The following is a 20,358-nucleotide window of genomic DNA, read 5'->3' on the forward strand; positions in this document are numbered from 1 at the left end:
GGACTTCATGGCTTGGTTTGTGCTCTGACATGCACTAACTGTGGGACCTTCTATAGACAGTTGTGTGCCTTACCAAATCATGTCCAATCAACTGAATTTACCACAGGTGGACTCCAATCAAGTTGTAGAAATATCTCAAGGATAATCAGTGGAAACAGGAGGCACCTGAGCTCAATTTTGAGTGTCATGGCAAAGGCTGTGAACACTTATGTACATGCAATTTTTCCCCCCCGTTTTTTATTTGTAATAAATTTGCAAAAATTTCAAACAAACTTTTCACGTTGTCATTATGGGGTTTTAATGCAGTCCGTTGTTATGGGAAGGAGGCGAGAACCGGCGAATGTTAACACACATTTTAATAAATAAATAAACAAATACAAAACAAAAGTTAAAGACAGCAGCCCCTCGCGATGATTTTGTAATAAGGCTGTAACATAAAATGTGGAAAAAAGTGAAGCCCTGTGAATACTTTCTGGATGCACTGTATGAATATGACATTTGAGTCGCACAGTCTGAAGTGTACCGTATTTTCCCTAATCTTTTCTTTCGGTTTGTTGCTGCTTCTCTTTCTGTCATCACCTCTCCAAAATCTCACTCATCTTCTCTCTTTCTGAATCTTGAAAAGCCAAGACAGGAGGAATATATCTGTCTTCAAAAAATGACCACCAGTTTAATGAATAATGGTCAATTTTAAACTATCAAAATAATGTTTGTCATTGTTTAGCTGATTTTCCTGTTTGTTTGTTTGTTTGTTTGTTTGTTTGTTTTAGGGTGTTGAAACTGTTGAGGCCTATATCCCAGATGCCATCTGGTATGACTTTGAGACGGTGAGACCATCCTCTAGCACCACAAACCTATATATATATATACTGTATATATACAGTGTAGAAAATAATTTGATCCCCTGCAGATTTTGTAAGTTTGCCCACTTACAAAGAAATGAAGGGTCTATCATTTTTATGGTAGGTTTTAGTGCTGGGCAACGATTAAATTTTTTAATCGCGATTAATCGCATGATTTTCTTGCGATTAATCGCATTGTTACGAGCAAAATTTAATAATGAATTCTAAAGTATAGTGTATAGCAGATCTAAATGTACTGATACAAAAAAGTGCAATAACATGTGGTTTGCAAAAAACTTTAAACAAATAGCCTAATGTGCTTTTTACCAGCAGTATTCCCTTTACACAGTAGCAATAAAATATTTCTTGTAAATCTCAACTTAAACATTAATGTAATCAAATCAAATATTAAACCAAAGCTATTTGCCACTGCCAGCTGGCATTACTTTTTATCTAGCTTGTTAAAACAAGTTACCATCAGAGTCCTGTTTTCTTTTCTTTTTTTCTGAACAGGTATCAACAGGTATCTTTCATCAGGGAGCAGCAGAAACAGTCTGTGTTCAGTAGCAAGTTTCCCTGTTACTGTGCGTTCACAGTTCAAACCAAACGCGAATAGCGCGTCAAATTCACGTCTACCGCGTTGAACATTTTGAATCCATTCGCACGTCCAGAGCGAAATTGACGCGCGTAAAGAGCAAAGGTATTATGGCAAGCCAAAGTATTCATAAACGCCTGGTCAGGCGTCTGATTTATGGCAAGCCAAAGTATTCATAAACGCCTGGTCAGGCGTCTGATTGCACACTGACACGTCAAAGGCGTGCGTTTTGACAGACAAACGCGTGTCCCTGACGCGCGATTTGCCATAAAAGCGCGCGTTCTTAACGTGCGCTTTGTGGTCACTGAAAACGGGGCATGAGCAAAGAAAAACAAGGCAATTTTATTTTTATCTAAATTTTGATAAAACTGCAATTTAAATATATTATTTCTATAAGTTCTACAAAAAAGGAAAAAATAGATAGGCTGAACCTGATCTATGACATTTTAAATGGTGGTAGCCTAGTCTATGAACAGTAGCTAAACCCCCCTAAGCCCACAGAAATGGTTAGACCCAAGCCTTCAGCAGCCAATGACACTGACCCGTTCAAACTGATTTTAACTCGTATTTCACGGGTCCTTTTCGCCTGGTTGGAAACTTCACACACGTTTGTACTGCCTGTTTGGGTTAACTGTTTAAGCCTTGTTTATACTTTCGCCTGGCTCCGCAGCGCGAGTCTCCACAGACTGCGCGCGCACCTCCCCAAACGGACGAGGCGTTTATACTCGACGCGCTCGCCGTTGTACTATTCTTTGAAACGATAGGGGGCGACTCGAGTAATTGTCCTCTAACCATCAGGAATCAGCGGTGAGAAGAAGAAAGCTATACACACGTGACAATGTTTATTTTAGTACATCACCACCAATACCACACTACAAAAAGAATCGTGTAAAACCCAGTGAACCCTGAGATTATTACTCGTGACAATAAAACAAAATATATGGATATGAGAATGTGTATACAATATAACTAAATTAACAATCTCTTACATATTTTCTAATTTCACTAACATTTCATTAAGTTTCGTGAACATTTTTTATTAAACATGGACCTTTATGTTCATTAAAAATACTTTTTATGCTATTGTATGCTCATTTTTTAAATGTAAGCAACTCATTTAGACGTGCAAACTGGGTGCCAGTGTTGTGAGAAGTTCGAGCTCGGCCATATTCGGCTCTAAGTCGTTTATCTTCGGATGCAGAGCCGCGCGCGTTGTTACAAAAAATGTCGTGCACACCGCCAGGCGAAATTGGGTCTTGCGAACCCAACGCGCGCGACCGCCCACACCGCAGTGACGTCATTTTTGCCGCACCTTCGCGCTCATGCGGACGCGTCGAGTATAAACCTAGCTTTACACGTCAAAAGCGTGTGTTTTGTCCTAGTCAAAACACACGTTTTCAACGGCCATTTTTGTTATTATAAACGCGCGTCAAAAAGGCGCGTTTTCGGTGACCCCAAAGCGCACGTTGCAAACGTGCATTTTAAATAGCAGATCACACGTCGAGGACGCGCGTTTTGATGCAAAAACCGCGCGTTCCTGACCATAGTGGTTCAGTGACCACAAAGCGCACGTTAAGAACGCGCGCTTTTATGGCAAATCAAAACGCACGCTTTTGACGTGTCAGTGTGCAATCAGACGCCTGACCAGGCGTTTATGAATACTTTGGCTTGCCATAGACGCGAAATGGACGCGTGCGCCGCGCTAAGCGCCTCATTCGCGCCGCAGGACCTCCAGACGCGCATAAATGCGTCTTTGCATTGACGCCAGACGCTCTATTCGCGTTTGGTAGAGTGAGGTGAAGTGGTCAAGCACAAGGCGCAGCGACAAGCGGGTGCGTTCCCGTGAAACTGTCACGGTTGTGCGCACACGCCCGCCCGCTGCCGAAGTTGAATTGTCTTGAACTTTTTGTAAATGACGCGAGACTGAAGAGAGATGATCCTCGCTGTTTATGAGTTTCCTGAATCTAAATAGTTATCAGGACATCAACAGGAGGGATTACACATGGCAGAGCATCCCCGCTAAACTAAGCCGGTGAGCAACGGACTTTCAAAATAATAATTAAAAAAACTGCGTTAACATGCGATAAAAAAATGGTCGGCGTTAATTAATAAATGCGTTAACGCGATAATAACGCGTTAACTTGCCCAGCCCTAGTAGGTTTATTTTAACGGATAGACACATAAAACCACATTATATAAAGGTTATAAATTGATTGATTGATTGATTGATTGATTGAGCATTTGATTGAGTGAAATAAGTATTTGATCCCCTACCAACCAGCAAGAATTCTGCCTCCCACAGATTATGTACTCATGTGGAACACAGATTAGTCCTGTCACTTTAAAAAAGTACTCCAGGGCCCGGTTTTTCAAAAGGTTTAATCCGGATAAAATTGATCCGGATTTAGTAATCCTTTTTTTGCGATCCGTGATCACATAATCCAGCTTACTTTTGAGCCAGTTTTTCAAAGCAACATCGGATTGGATCAATCTGATCCGGATAGGAACTTTTCAGGATCACCAAATCCTGTTTACTAGAGCCTTAAATGGAACCAACAGTGTAGCCTACAGGCTTAGCAAAGAACAACAGCTGGCAAAATACCGGTGGCCACAAATAACCATTGTTTATTTTAATTTTAAGAAACAGAAACACTGTAATAAACAGAAACATTTTACTTTCCTTCAGGAAAACAGGATCAGGATAATCCTGTTTTATTGGATCAAATAGATCCCAAACCGAGTTCAAAGTTCTGAAAAACCCAAAGAGCAGGTTTGATCCAGATCAAATTTAAGATCGGATTACATGATCTGATCTTAGTTCAGAATCCCTCTTTTGCTTTTGAAAAACCCATTTCCAAGATTTGATCCAATCCGTGATCCGAAATCCCACTGGATTACTTTTGAAAAACTGGGCCCTAATGTCAGTGGACACCTGTCCACAGAATCTGTATCTTCTATTCCAACCTCTCCACCATCATGGGCAAGACCAAAGAGCTGTCAAACGCCAGGGAACAGATTGTAGACCTGCACAAAGCTGGAATGGGCAACAAGATCATCGGCAAGAAGCTTAGAGAGAAGGAGACTTGTTGGTGTGATTATTCGGAAATGGAAGAAATAAAAAATAACCATCAATCGCCCTCGGTCTATAGCGACCGAGGAGCATCCGTACCCTCATGGGGTATGGATGATCCTGAGAAAGGTGAGGTATCAGCCCAGAACTGCACGGGAGGAGCTTGTTAATGATCTCAAAGCAGTTGGGACCACAGTCACCAGGCAAACCAGTGGTAACACACTACGCCGCAATGGGTGAAATCCTTCAGCGCCCGCAAGGTCCCCCTGCTCAAGAAGACACATGTACAGGCCTGTCTGAAATTTGCATATGAACATCTGATTCAGAGAAGGATTGGGAGAAAGTGATGTGGTCAGATGAGATTAAAATCAAAGCTCTTTGGCATCAAATCAGCTTGTCGTGTTTGGAGGAAGATAAATGCTGACTATGACCCCAAGAACACCCTCCCTACAGTCAAGCATGGAGGTGGAAACATTATGCTTTGGGACCGTTTCTCTGCTAAGTGCACAGGACTACTTCACTGTATTGAGGGGCTAATGGACGGGGCCATATACTGTCAAATCTTGGATGAGAACCTCCTTCCCTCAGCCAGAACACTGAAGATGGGTCGTGGATGGGTCTTCCAGCATGACAATGACCCAAAACACAAGGCCAAGGCAACAAAGGAGTGGCTCAAGAAGAAGCACATTTAAGGTCTTGGAGTGGCCTAGCAGGTCTCCAGACCTTAATCATACTGAAAATATGTGGAGAGAGCCGAAACTTTGAGTTGCCAAGCGACAGCCATGAAACCTTAAGGATTTAGAGGATCTGAAAAGAGAAGTGAACCAAAATCCCTCCTGAGATGTGTGCAAACCTGTTGACCAACTACAAGAAACGTCTTACATCTGTGCTTGCCAACAAGGGTTTCTCCACCAAGTACTAAATTATGTTTTGCTTGGGGATCAAATACTTATTTTACTCACTGAAATGCATATCAATTTATAACCTATATATAATATGTTTTTTCTGGATTTTTTGGTTGATATTCTGTCTCTCTCCCTTAAAATAAACCTACCATAAAATTATTGACCTTTCATTTCTTTGTAAGTGGGCAAACTTACAAAATCAGCATCAAATAATTATTTTCCCCACTTTGTTTTCTAGGAGATAAGGATTCCAGATCGTAAAGCAAAGGTTTCCTTGAACCTGCCCGCTGATAAACTTGGTTTACACCTGAGAGGAGGAGCCATTCTGCCGGTACAGAGACCGGACGTCACCACTACATACAGGTAATGATGGGAAACCTGGAGATTTACCCTAAAAATACACCATCTCATATTAAACCATGTACTGTCACTAAACTCCATCCATGAGAACACAATCAATCCGCTCTTAGCGAGTCTTTCAGCTCTGTCCACTTACATAAAACACATCTAACACCCAAGTGTCTGCTATTTTTTGGAGAGTGTGTTATAGTCTTCTTTGAATTACCATAGTATATTAATGACAACTATTCAGAGCAGTTGTAACGTGATTCACAGCATCACTATAACATGGTTAATATTGCAATGTGAGTTTAGGATGACAAATATTTAGATGTGTGGGTTTTTATTTGCTTGGAACGTTTCTCTTTTGTTGATTGTTCCTCTGTGTTTTCATTCATCTCGTTCCTGTTCATCTGCATGAGGCCTGAGTTTCTATTTTATACTAGGGAAAATTGTTTGAAATGTGTCTGTGTTCAATAGCTGTTTATTTGGTAGTTTGATTTTATTACCCTCTGAATATATCAGCACCTTCATCACACCACCTAGTAATGAAAATGTACCGTATCTCAGCGTATCTTTTGGGCTGATACGCAAATACATCACATATACATATTTAAAATCCACCCGGCTCTGCTGTACAGTTTCTGTGAGTTTATTCACAAACAACAATCCCATCTGAACTTCAGAGGATCTGTTTTCTGTCTGCTCTTGAGTTTCTGGTGAAAGTTGTGTGTTTCCTCAGCCGCCGTCTTCCCATGGGATTGATCGTCGCTCTCGATGACAACGAGGCTGCGTCAGGCGAGCTGTTCTGGGATGACGGAGACTCTCGAGGTATTTTACTGGGACTTGCTTTTGATTCAAAGTTGTTCAGTTCACTGTCAGAAAAAATCAACCTTATACAGGGCTCAATAACAAGAATGTCTGAACTTCAGATTACATCACCTATGTTAGCAAGGTAGAGAAATTTACCTTTAAAACGAGAATCAGAATTTGCAACATCAAAATGTTCAATAAATTAACAGTGCAAAGAAAAACAAATGTTTGCATCTGCAAGGCATAACTCATAAACGAGATGTAGTGAAAAAACAATGGCCTGAAACTTTTTCTAATTGATCACAGGTTCATCCTTATTATTGAGCCATATTATAGAGACTAAATTGTTAGATTTATCCAAATGTTTCTTGAAAAAATCAGGTTCTCATATATAAAGTTGATTTGTCTCTCATAACTTCTTTCTCTCTTTTTCTTAGATACTGTTTCATCCGGCTCCCACATTCATTACCAGTTTTCTGTGGCTAATGTACATAATCCTAAAGTCACATTTCTATTTTTGTTTGTTTTTAGATGCCATTACATTGTAGTGATTTAAGTATTTTTGTAAATGGCATCTATTACAGTAATCTGTAGTAATATGTGATATTTTTCTGCTGCATCAGGATGTCTTGACAATGCACGTTGCCCACAATGGCTACACGGATCCGAACAGCTTGAAGTTTGAGAACATCACAGTGATGGGAGTGAGCGCGGCTCCCGCCTCTGTGCTCGTGTCGGACGGCATCACTACTGACGCTCTGTCCGAGTCCCAGGTTCACTACGATTCCACCAAGAAGGTAGTCATAGTCTTAAAGAGTTTTCTATTCACCACCAAAGTCAACATGAAACTGTGTTTGTGGCCAATTTTACTGATTTTGGTTGAAATGGGTTATTTAACATCCTACAGAAATAGGTATAATGCACATTGAGACCAGGAATATAAAGTAAATGGGGTCAATTTTTATTTAATGTTCACGTTAACATCCCTTTGGAGGATGTTATTGCATCTTCAGATTTTATTGTATTATAAGTCAAAAGTAAAAGCTAACAGGCAGATAAATTGACAAAAAACTTCAGGGCCTGTTAGTATAGTTTAAAGCTACTCAATTAAAATCAGAAATCGCTGTGACGGTTTGCCTCAAACATCAAAAGAAAGAAATTATAAAAAGAAATATTGTTTACAGAAAGATGAATGAAGCCTATTTTAGGGTCATTAAGTTTTTGTTACATTTTATTTATTTGTTGCAATTAAGAAATTAAATGAAAAAAGTAAAAAAAAAAAAATCTAAAGAATTTAAATATAGCGCGACAAATACTACCATGAACTATGCTTATAGTTGTATTTTACACTCTTTTCTAATGAAAATAATGTTTGAAATGTTTTTGCATTGTAATAAAAAATTCACACCGTAATGAGAATGTTTTCGCATTTAAGCATTCTAAATAATACAGCATAATGCAAACATACGTCATGCATTGCAACTAAAGTCAAAAACAGAAGCTAAAACTTATATCTATTACTTCCATTAAAAGCCAGGGTTTTCTTTACAATAAGCCATCTGAAAATGTACATCCTTCAAGTGGCTTTACAGAATTCTCCGAAATGTATTTGCTAACTTGACATTCGGAGAACGTCTCTAAAGAAAACAGCCGACATAACGTAATTTGTACTGTGACCCAGTCCGACGAACCATGTCCCCAAAATGGAGATTGACTTGTGTTTGAAGGTGACATGCCCTTTTCACAAGATGTAATATAAATCTATGGTGTCCCCAGAATGTTTCTGTGCAATTTCAGCCCCAGATTATTTATTATAGCTGCTATAAGATAGCATGTCAAAGTTGCCCCTTTTTGGGTGTGAGCAAAATGAGCCAGGAACTCACCGCCTTCAAACTAAGTCCACATGAGGTGCGTAGACAAAATAATCCAATGATATATGCACTTCAAAAGAGTCCGCATACTCTACAAAAGACGAAGAAATGTCAAAAAGTGAGATAATTTCAAGTGCTTTTACTGAGAAAAAAGGAAAAAAGAGCAAATGTTTCGGTCACATGCGACCTTTCTCAATGCCAAACATGAAATGATCTTGCTTTTTGACGTTTCTTTGTCTTTTGTATAGTGTGCGGACTCTTTTGAAGTGCATATGTCCCTTTAAATGCAAATGAGCTTCTGCTCCGCCTCCGTTCAGAAGAGGGACAATCCTTTACACCAGCTTCAGATACTCCGGCAATAACAAAACAGGCCAATCTCACTCATCCAGAATCTCAGAAATAACCTGTAGCGAGTGCAGCCTTACGGAGAGACTCAGGAAAAGTTCAACTTTTAGACGCACCTGGACATTTCTGCATGGTTAGTGGAGACATGTATGTAGTTGTTGTGGAGATACATTGATTCATCTCATCTATGTCTATAGATGTCATCTGTGTATCTCATCCCAAATATCGGCTGATGGGTGTAAACGTGCAGATTAAGGGCTGGTAATATTATAATAAGATCCCCTTTATACGTCAGAAGGGGAGCAAAATCTGATTGGCTTGTTTTTTGACATGCTTGCAGAGAAAGGCTTAACAAAACTGGGTTTCACTTGTCACATTTTTTCAGTTGTTAGATGCACCGGGGGCACAGTTATAGCACTTAAACACGGAAAAAGTCAGATTTTCATTACATGTCCCCTTTAACACATAGCAGGTTTCCCTCGGGTCCCAGGAGAGATGCTGTCATTCCAAGAGAGTGTCCAGGGATGCTTTCAAAAGCACACACACAAGGGCATTGTTTCCTCCCAGAGCTCAAGCCCTTGGAATGACAGCATGACTTTGGTTGTATACCAGACGTGACACTTTCATTTATTGAAACGCATCGGTATTTGTCATTTTTGTTAATCACATACATACTGTCTTTTGCATTATATAAATCATCATCTGCTAGGTGATGTATCTGAGAAATCTGGAGCTGGAACTGGGGAAGGACTACACAGTCAACTGGGAGGCCAAACACCCAAAAACTCTGCGCTTCGACTGTTACCCTGAAGCGGGTTCCGATCAGGCCAAATGTGAAGCCCGCGGCTGCATCTGGGAGGTCAGAGAGCGAAGACACTCAGTATTCAAAGACACTGTTTGAGCTGAAGTGTGTCTGTTAGAATGTGATTCAACATCTGCTCCAAATTTTTGTATCATCTTTTATAGCCTTCAAGTATTCCCAACGAGCCCTGGTGTTATTACGCCGAGACCCACGGCTACATCACCAGCAACATTGTTGAAACAGCAAGCGGCATCATTGTAGATATAGAGCGCAATACCGATTTCCCAATTCAACGCTCTCAATCTCGAGACATCAACAAGCTCCGTGTGGAAATCACATTCCTGAGTGGAAAAAGCCTGCGCTGGAAGGTATGCTTTTCTAAATGTAGGATTTAGACCAATACAATTCATATATTAATAGTTAATATACCATTCATATTCATGCATTTGACAGATATGTTGATCCCACTTTATATTAAGTGGCTTTCAGTACTATGTGCAATGTACTTATTGTTTTCATGTTGTATTGTAAAACACTATTGAGATGGGATACAGGTAAGGTTAGGGACAGGTGTGTGTGGTATGAGTATATTTAAGGGTGGTTTAAGGTGTAAGGGAAGGGTCAAAACAGTGTAATTATAATACATCAATTACAGCTGAAAGCAGGTATTTTCAAAATATAAGTACAATGTAAAAACATGTATGTACACAATAAGTAAGTAAAATGTATGTACACATTGTATCAAATTATTAATTTCAGTGCAAGTACATAGTACTTAAAGCTGCTTAATATAAACTGGAACCGTTGCTTTTATCCAAGCGACTTATATTGCATTTAAGGTATACTTTGTTAATGCGTTCTCTTGGGAACCCATAACCTTGGTGTTACTAGCACCATTCTCTAATGATGATTTTAAGAATCAGGAATTAAGTAAGTAGATTAATATATTTAGGCCTGAAATTCAGACTACGACTGATTTTGGTCCTATTGATCTAGATCTTTGACCCAGCCAACGCTCGCTTCGAGGTCCCCGTTCCCCTCGAGCTGCCGGCCACCCCAGAGACTGAGGAAAACAACAGACTGTACAGGGTTCAGATCCAGAACAAGCCATTCGGGATCCAAGTCATCAGAAAGAGCTCAGAAGAAATCATGTGAGTAATACACCTCAATTACTCTGATAACAGAGTGCTCTTTAAATAACAAAAATAAATAAATACTGCGCCATTGACTTTAGAGTAGGTTTCAGTTGGTCAATGGCTCAGTCTATTTCAATTCCTCAACTTAGCAATGCGTCATCAATGCGCCTGAACACACACCTTGTTTTCAGACCAGCAGCCCATGGGTGAACAAATGGGCACAAATGCATTTGCTATTTAAACAACTTGGCGCAGGACATGAAAAATGAAAACTGCGTCGGGCTGAAACTAGCAAAACACACTTGCGTCGCGCCTGGGGCTGCATTGCACCGTGTTTATGATAGGGCCCTATAACTTAAATATGAGACAAATGAGGGTATCTAACGACAATGTGATTAATTAATGAATCTCCATGACAACTCATTAGTGGCAAAGGAAAACAGGAACTACTGTAGAAACTAATACAACCTAAAAGTCCATGAAAGTGAACAAAGATAACTAAAAAAATGTCTGAGATGGACATGTGGCATTTACATTCATGCATTTTGCAGACGCATTACATTCAAAGTATACTTTTCATCAACTGAATCTATTTTTTTGGCTAAAACAAATGAGTGTTTTTATATTTTAAATAAAATGCATTAAATATAAATAAATATATAGGACTATAAAGCACAGTTTGCCTTCTTTATATAAGGAACTTATTCATCTGTTTCCTTAAAGTTCTAAATCTCTTCTCCTCTAGATGGGACTCTGCTGTGCCAGGGTTCACATTCTCCGATCAGTTCCTTCAGATCTCCACACGCCTCCCCTCAAACTATGTCTATGGTGTTGGTGAAACCGAGCACCCCAGCTACAGTCATGACCTCAACTTTCACACATACGGCCTGTTTGCCAAAGACCAGCCTCCAGGGGTAAGTGTCCGAACCAGTGCTGATGTTTTACAAGCCTGATAGATAATGTCATCTGCACTTCACAAATGGCTGATTCATTCAGGATTGAAGTAAATGATATTGCGTCTCACATTGCGCTTATTGCTTGTTATTTTATTGCTTATACTGGGGTATTTTTTCCCTGATATCTTCAATTTTAGGGTCATACTGCTTTCTGTAGGAAATGGGATTTGAATTGTTCTTAAGCCAAAAAAGTTCTAAAAATCTCTCATTGACACTACATTGTCTGAAGCAGAACTGAAATCACATCACATCACAAACTCAAACTCTGATCTCTTTCTGCCCATCTGTAGTATAAACTGAACAGTTATGGAGTCCATCCCTTCTACATGGGTCTGGAGAAATCAAAAAACGCTCACGGCGTCCTCCTGCTCAACAGCAATGCCATGGGTGAGTACAAACACACACTAAACATGTGTGACCCACCAGACACAACCTGTGCTGAATGCTGTAAGAGTAACCCAAAACTTAAAACTTTTGATATGTTTTGGCCGATCGTTTACACGACAACTGTGCTTTGGGTGTCTGAAAACACGAAGTTCTTAAAACAGGTTTCAAAAGTGAAAGTTTTTGAAACCGGCATCGTTGTAGACAACAAAAACTTGAATCTCTGAATGCTTAGACACACTGTCTCGGCGACTTTATTTTCTTGTTAAATTTATTTGTTTTGGAATCTCTTGACTCATCTTAATCTTTGGACTTTTAGTATTGTGACAGAATAACCAACCTCAAAATGTAAATGTCAGCTCAGTTGGCTGCCATTGCCCAAAAGGGACTTACTTTTTTGGATTTTACTGGGGATTTCTGCCGCCACTAAGTACGATGATTAGACACTAAAATCCCTGTTTTGGAACGGGGTGAATTACCACTAGCCTGTAGACCTCCCAGACATCAAAGTACCTAGCTGGAAGGAGACCATTATCAAATGTCTGAAGAGAGGCTACTCTCGATCCAATCCATCCTTCCACACAACCCAGTGCCTAGCTCGCAACGACCCTCTGCGCGGAGCGACAGACAATAATGGAGCTGCCAGCGCTACAAAATGCACCCAAGCCTAACATCGACTTGGAGCACCACAAGTCTGGCCTGGGGGGTTCCCTGTCCACACCCTCAACGGAGTGAGTGAGTGCACTCTGAACTCTGTGGATAAAATTCGGGAAATTGGAGAGTACTGTTCTCTGCCCCGTTAATCCCTTCCTTCTAAGCAGTACCGTCTTTAGATTGGCTGATCCCGCCCAGTCACCCTCTCCCGCCTCCTCTTCCAGATCCATATCCAGCCCAGTCTCCGTCATTTCCAGTCAGTTTTGTATTCATCCTCTATCCTCTATGCCTACTATCTGCGCCATGGATTCACCAACTGGACTGGGGGATCCCCTGGCTCCGGTGATCCCGTATCTCAACCTTGGCCCGTCGCCCCATTGTTCTGACTCCTCTGCCTCCACTCCTTCCTCTCAGGGCATCACTGGAGACCATTAGGCTCACGACTCCACGGGGTCCTTTTGGCCTACCGGCTCCACATAGGTCAGACATGGTCATGTGAACTGTCCGCTGCGCTCCGATCCTTCACCCCTTCGGCTCAGTCTGCCTCCGCCTTCCCTCAGGCTCAGCGTCAGTCTTCAGTCGCACCGGTTCCATTGCAGCCCTCACTGTACCCCAGTTCCACCTCAGGGGTTAGGGTTGCAGCTCAGTCGCACAAAAGCAGTCTGCCTCCAAAGCCTGAGATGTCGCCTGGTTCCAGCAAAGCACCGCCTGCACCCAGGTCTCCAGCTCAATCGGCTCCGCCACAGTCGTTCGTCCCTGTTCACTCCCGTTTGCCTGCCTGCCTGCTCCCATTCCTTCACCAACTCCTCGTGCACCTCCTGAACCTCCTCCTCTGCCGTACTACGGTGTGAGGACATGCCTTCTCGGAGGGGGGCGTAAAGTCACACTTATTTAGTTATCTTGTCTTGCTTTCATTTTCATGGACTTTTAGTTTGCTCAGCATTGTTTCTTGTTTCCTCTTGTTTGTTACTATGGTTACTGATTAATTTGAGCACACCTGTTATTTTTCTGTTCATTATCTGTGTAGATTTAAGTTCTTCTGAATTCTCAGTTCACTGTCAGTTATTGTTTCTGTTAGCGCTTATGCTTAGATGCATTGTCTCATGGACTTGGATTATCTGAGTTTATTTTCTTTTTACATTCATTTGTTTTCTTTTAGTATTGTGACTTTTAGTATCGTGACAGAGTCACATGGATGATGTCATCCTTTTCTAACTTTTTTGCTTGTTTTGCTCTTAGATGTGACCACCCTGCCGACTCCAGCTCTGACCTACCGCACCATCGGAGGAATCTTGGACTTCTACATGGTGATGGGACCCACTCCAGAAGTTGTGGTTCAACAGTACACTGAGGTGTGTGTGTGTGTGTGTGTGCATTGCTGGGGGGCCTTCAGGAATGTGGTTGGAAACCACCATCTTAAGCCACTTATATGTTCGACAATGTAAGTACATCAAATGTAAAATATTTATCTCTTGGTTTTGTTTGTCAGATGATCGGCCGCCCGGTTCTTCCAGCCTATTGGTCGCTTGGATTCCAGCTTTGTCGCTATGGCTACGCCAATGATGCGGAGATCGCAGATCTTTACAACGACATGAAAGCTGCTAAAATTCCTTATGTAAGTGACCTCATCTTTTAAACTTCTGATGTCTTTGGTCATTAAACGAAACAATCAGAATATTTGACCTTTGATCCCTCATAGGATGTTCAATATTCAGACATTGACTACATGGAGAGGCAGATGGACTTTACGCTGGACAAGGAGAACTTCAAGGGACTGCCTGCTCTGGTGGACCGCATGAGGGCTGAGGGCATGCGCTATATCTTCATTTTGGTACCAACAATTCTTAATAGCTAGAAATTAACTGTTGTTTCCATTAAAGGGTAAAAGATGTCAGAATGAGAACAGAGCTTATAAATATAGATGGATGTAGTCTGACATTAGAATGGCCAGAAACATGCAGTGAAATGTATTCTGTAGTAAAACTACATGCTTTATTTGTTTGTGTGCTTCAGGACCCGGCTATAGCAGCCAATGAGACTAAAGGCTCCTACCCTGCATTTGATACCGGGATTGAAAAAGACGTTTTCATCAAATGGCCTCCTAAGCTCAGCGATGACATTGTGTGGGGAAAGGTATGACAAACGCAAAGAGAAAGAGCAGCATACAGTATATTGATGTATACTGAGTCAATAACTCATAGTTTTGTTGACAGTCTAGTTTTCTCTGCTTTGTGGCTCAAGTTTGGGGTTCATTATCCTGAGATGTCATTATTATGTTTTGTTATGCTGCATTCTCCAGGCCCTAAAATGGAATTTTCCCAACTCCTACTTGGGAATAACCACTGAAAGGCAAATTAATCAACCCATACTTCAGTCAGAAGTTTCATTTGATGATGAATGAAGCAAAATTCTGTTGATTATTTTCAAATGTGGCGGAAGAATTCAGATTCAGAGTTTCGGGTTAAATGAGGTTAAAGTGGGAAACTTCATCTGGAACGCAACATTAGTTGAAGAGATTTTTTTTTTATTTGTTTGGAGCATTTTGATTAGAGAACCTGTTCATCTGATGTTTTTAGTCATATACAGTATGACGTGGACATGTACTGAAAGCAGGAATGATCCTGAACCCCTGATTTTAGCAGTTGATTCCCTCTCATAGGTGTGGCCTGATTATCCCGATGTGGATGTGGACAATTCTTTGGACTGGGATACTCAAGTAAAGGTAACTGCCTCTTTCTCTCTTGTTCCATTTTTATTATTTTTCTATATACATGTATATATCGCTTTCTTTCTATTTCTATCACTCTTTAATCAGAGAACCGGACACCTTTTCTTTTGCTCCCATATTCAAGTTTATTCATACTGAAATCATCAGTACAATGGGGAGTCAAGTGATATGAGTGTGATATCATAGATACTATCAACCAGTCAGCATGTAGAAGACACAACATCAGCCAATGAGCACATACTGGTGCTATGCTGTGGTAAACAAACTTAAACTCAGCCAATCAGAACAGATAAGAAGTACATTACTGTTTAAACAAATGAGCAAACGTCCAATCTGCATGTAGAAATGGTTAAAGCATTGTGTCAAGTCAAGTCAAGTCAAGTATATTTGTATAGCGCTTTTCACAATACAGATTGTATCAAAGCAGCTTCACAGTATTAAATTAAAATAATACAACAAGGTTTGTTTCTAGTGAATTTATTGATTGATAAAATTAAATTAAATATTCCCAAAATATCGTGTCCAACCTAATGTGTCTTTCATTTAAACTTTCAGCTGTTCCGAGCGTTCGTGGCGTTCCCTGATTTCTTCAAGAAAAGTACAGCAGAGTGGTGGGGACAGCAGATTAAAGACTATTACAACAATGTCATGAAGTTTGATGGACTTTGGATCGTGAGCGCTTTGTTTTTGTCATTTTTCATGGAGTGAAAAGTAAAGCAAATTCATGCCTTAAAATTGAACAAGATGTTCTTTGAGGACATCTGTGCAATTACACACCATTGTTGCTCTTAAAACAACATGTCCTTAATATTTAAATACCTCCAAAATTGAGGAAAATAATAATGATGTTGTTGAAATCTTAACAAGGATGTTGATTCATGAACACATCTTACTTGTCAGATTCATGTTGATCTGTGCAGGAACAAGTGAAGGTTTAGCATAGCCACGCCCCATTTCTACACTCATTTGCATATCATCACAGTTATCCTCTTTGGATTGATTGGATGATAATACTGTCATTGTGTTTTGCTTTTTGAAGGACATGAATGAGCCGGCCAGTTTTGTTCATGGCACCGTCGGAGAGAAGTGTTTAGGGGATCAAACTTTGGAAAATCCTCCATACATGCCCCGTAAGTTCTTATGAGCGCATCCTGGCATGAATACTTGGCTCCAGAGATTTTACAACCCCATAGTCAACATTTACTAGGCCTGCTCCTGACTGAAGGTTTTTCTAGTCGACCGGTAGTCGTTCATTTAAAACATTAGTTGACTAAGCGCATGCCTATAATAATTTAATTACTTTAATATACTCTGGGAGTGAACTAAACCACAATGAGCCTTTAATATTTTCCGCGCTCTAGCGCACACATAAAGCTTAAAGCAAAGCACTGGCAAAAATCATGACTGTGAATGTCAGAAAAAAATAGCAAGAATATATTTTGATTACCTGTTTTTTCTGAGTCAGTGTCGGTGCAAAGATGAAGTTGACAATGCTGACACGTCATCCCTGCAGTATAGCTCATTAATTTAGAGAGGAAACTGAGACGGCAGAAAGCACGCTGAAAAGCGATTATGTGTGTTGATAACACGCCAAAAATGGAAATACGAATTGTCGTGTCATACATACGCCATTTCATGAGAACAGTCTGTGATAAGCCATATTTGAGGTTGATGGATGATAGGCGAACATTTGGATTTCCTGACGACATACTGTAATTACCACAAGCTGTTAATGATCTCTGTGTGACTTCACCACTTTCTTTAGAGTTTTTTTCTGCAACTAACCAACGCATAACATTTTGGTTGACTAAGCCTCTTCTGGTCGACTAATGTTTAGTCGACTATTCCCAACATTTACACTAATATTTAGCACTTTCTGTCCAAAATGAATCTGCATGTGTGTGATCTTTTCCCAGCACTGGAGTCCATGCATAGAGGTCCGAACCATAAGACTATGTGCATGAACAGCGAGCAGATCCTCGATGATGGCACACGCGTCAGGCATTATGATGTCCACAACTTGTACGGATGGTCTCACACCAAACCCACTTATGAGTGAGTTTTCTCTTCCTCCATATCCACTACTATATTTATTTCTTGGTTGTTCTGATACGAGTTTTAATTGCTTTGTGTGTTTATCACAGTGCTTTGCTTAGTACCACTGGAAAGAGAGGAGTGGTTATTACCCGCTCAACATACCCGTCTAGTGGGCGCTGGGCAGGACATTGGCTGGGAGACAACTACTCCAGCTGGGACCAGCTTCTGAAGTCCATCATAGGTATGATGATGATGCTTATTATTTGGTGCTTCTTGGTCTCTACTGTACAGTTCAGTGTATAAACCTAATATCTGTATGCATGAAATCCAAAACCTCCCTCCCTCTGTTTCTATCTTTCAGGCATGATGGAGTTCAGCATATTTGGCATCCCTTACGTAAGTGCCTCTCTCGTCCTATTGATCTATCATTTGTGCTTTTTTTCCTATCAAATATTGTTAATTTGGGTTACACTAGCATGCAGCCACTACACTGACTCTAGAGTTTATTTATGAATGCTCTGTTTTTACAGAGAACTATATTTGTGTTTCTCTCTATCACTCTCGTTCCAGACCGGCGCTGATATCTGTGGCTTCTTTAACCATGCCGAATACGAGATGTGCCTGCGCTGGATGCAGCTCGGAGCTTTCTACCCGTTCTCCAGAAACCACAACACCATTAACATGCCAGTAAGAACACACACTCACAGCACCTGTTTATGGTCAGATTGAGGATTTCTGGACCAAAAACTTGATTATCTTATTATAAGCCTATAGGTATGACATTAGTATGAATGTATTGTGTCAGAGGCAGAGGCCTCTGCTTTTGGATCTAAAAATGTTTTGTTTTTAGATCCTTCATCACTATGCTAAGTTTGTGTGAGAATCCATTCTTGTTTTCTTCAGAATTACTGAATGATGATGATCTGATCTTTGACAGAGGCAGGATCCCGTGGCCTGGGGATCGGAGTTTGCTGCTGTGTCTCGTGACGTGCTGAATATTCGCTACACCCTCCTGCCATACCTGTACACACTGATGTATGAAGCTCACGCTCATGGAAACACTGTGGTCAGACCCCTTCTGCACGAGTGAGTGTTTCTCAAGAGTTCACTCACACACACACATGAAAATCACCCAAAACCATGAGCCAGATGTTCAGCAGAAAATCACATCAACTATCCCTTTAAGACCTTCACGCTTCTCTGACTGGCAATCTGATGGACGGCAAGTCTGGGTTTGGCGGTTTTCAGGAGAACGGTACTTGCCTGACTGCATTGTGCCAAGTGTAAAGTTTGGTGGAGGGGGGATTATTACCCCATTGGTGTGGGGTTGTTTTTCAGGGGTTGGCCCCTTAGTTCCAGTGAAAGGAACTCTTAATGCTGCAGCACACCAAGACATTTCGGACACTTTCATGCTCCCAACTTTGTGGGAACAGTTTGGCGATGTTCCTGTTCCAACATGACTGCACACCAGTGCACAAAGCAAGGTCCATAAAGACATGGATGAGCGAGTTTGGTGTGGAGGAACTGGACTGTCCTGCACAGAGTCCTGACCTCAACCTGATAGAGCACCTTTGGGATGAACTAGAGCGGAGACTGAGAGCCAGGCCTTCTCGTCCACCATCAGTGCCTTATCTCACTAATGCGCTTCCAGAAGAATGGTCAAAAATTCCCATAAACACACTCCTAAACCTTGTGGAAAGTGTTCCCAGTAGAGTTGAAACTGTTATAGCTGCAAAGGGTGGGCCAAATCCATATTAAACCCTATGGATTAAGAATGGGATGTTATTAAAGTTCATGTGCATGTAAAGGCAGTCGTCCCAAAACTTTTGCCAATATTGTGTATCTTCATCACATTATCTTCAGTCCACCCTCTTGTTTCAATTACAATCTCCCCCAAAGCATCATGGGAATGACTAATCAGAACTTGGGCCAGATTCTCTGTCTGTGTATTGCTCTTAACCTTAAAAATGATGAGATCATCATGTTCAAATGCAAAAATCATTTTCTTAAAAAGTGTTCCAGTGTTGATGAGATCATGTCCAGTGTTGATGAGATCATGTCCAGTGTTGATGAGATCATGTCCAGTGTTGATGAGATCATGTTCTGTATTGCAGGTTTGTCACAGATGAAAACACATGGAAGATCGACAGACAGTTCCTCTGGGGTCCCGCTCTTCTGATCACTCCTGCACTGGACCCGGTACTGAACAAAAACAAACAGACACACACAAACACAACTGTGCTCATGCTACACAAACACAACTCAATTGTGTTCACACACACAAACAAACTCCACTGTGTTGACATAAACACAACTCCACTGTGTTCATGCTACACGTCAGAGTCTCCATTAGTCATTTATGAGTTTTGAGGTTTCTCGAATAAACTTAAATGATGCCCCTGTACTGACACACATGTGTTGTTTGTGTAGTTGTTAATTGCTGTCTCATTGGTTTTGTTTTGTGAAGGGTGTTACTGTGGTCAGGGGCTACGTGCCAAACGCTCGCTGGTACGATTACCACACGGTAAGCATTTCATCAGCAAGCATGCCAGATTTCTGTAACATGTCAATGAAAGATCAGTCATAAGGCACTCTCTTTTCTGCTGGTGTGTGATTGATCCACCAGGGTGAAGTTGTTGGAGTGCGAGGACAGTTTGTGGATATGGAAACACCATTATGGAAAATTAATCTGCACGTGAGAGGAGGACACATCCTGCCCTGGCAGAAAGCAGAGAGCAACACACACTACAGGTCAAGAAGCTGCCCGCCATCTTTATTAAGACTTCTGACATTTCTCTAGAGTTGCATAGGAGTTTATTTTCCACTTTCAAAAGGTTTCTTGCTAGACAAACAGTCCATTTTCTTTTACATATCCATATTC

The 20,358-nt window shown here is 40.9% G+C and overlaps 1 protein-coding gene across 2 annotated transcripts in view; it reads left to right on the forward strand.

The window, feature by feature from the left end:
- LOC311077832 (sucrase-isomaltase, intestinal-like) overlaps positions 1-20,358 on the forward strand; it is a 68,268-nt gene that overhangs the window by 17,179 nt on the left and 30,731 nt on the right. For both annotated transcript variants that reach the window (XM_084106470.1, XM_084106471.1), the window contains exons 20-44: positions 771-827; positions 5,651-5,775; positions 6,494-6,582; positions 7,002-7,051; positions 7,188-7,361; positions 9,490-9,639; positions 9,747-9,950; positions 10,579-10,733; positions 11,464-11,632; positions 11,965-12,061; positions 13,952-14,064; positions 14,202-14,327; positions 14,412-14,543; positions 14,726-14,845; positions 15,372-15,434; positions 15,996-16,112; positions 16,480-16,570; positions 17,357-17,495; positions 17,585-17,718; positions 17,839-17,873; positions 18,048-18,164; positions 18,415-18,563; positions 19,592-19,676; positions 19,945-20,001; positions 20,104-20,228. In XM_084106470.1, coding sequence (XP_083962596.1) covers positions 771-827; positions 5,651-5,775; positions 6,494-6,582; positions 7,002-7,051; positions 7,188-7,361; positions 9,490-9,639; positions 9,747-9,950; positions 10,579-10,733; positions 11,464-11,632; positions 11,965-12,061; positions 13,952-14,064; positions 14,202-14,327; positions 14,412-14,543; positions 14,726-14,845; positions 15,372-15,434; positions 15,996-16,112; positions 16,480-16,570; positions 17,357-17,495; positions 17,585-17,718; positions 17,839-17,873; positions 18,048-18,164; positions 18,415-18,563; positions 19,592-19,676; positions 19,945-20,001; positions 20,104-20,228 — 2,873 coding nt within the window. The remainder of the gene's footprint in view (positions 1-770; positions 828-5,650; positions 5,776-6,493; positions 6,583-7,001; positions 7,052-7,187; positions 7,362-9,489; positions 9,640-9,746; positions 9,951-10,578; positions 10,734-11,463; positions 11,633-11,964; positions 12,062-13,951; positions 14,065-14,201; positions 14,328-14,411; positions 14,544-14,725; positions 14,846-15,371; positions 15,435-15,995; positions 16,113-16,479; positions 16,571-17,356; positions 17,496-17,584; positions 17,719-17,838; positions 17,874-18,047; positions 18,165-18,414; positions 18,564-19,591; positions 19,677-19,944; positions 20,002-20,103; positions 20,229-20,358) is intronic.

The sequence above is a fragment of the Abramis brama genome, assembly GCF_963993115.1.
Source record: "Abramis brama genome assembly, chromosome: 1".
NCBI lineage: Eukaryota > Metazoa > Chordata > Actinopteri > Cypriniformes > Leuciscidae > Abramis > Abramis brama.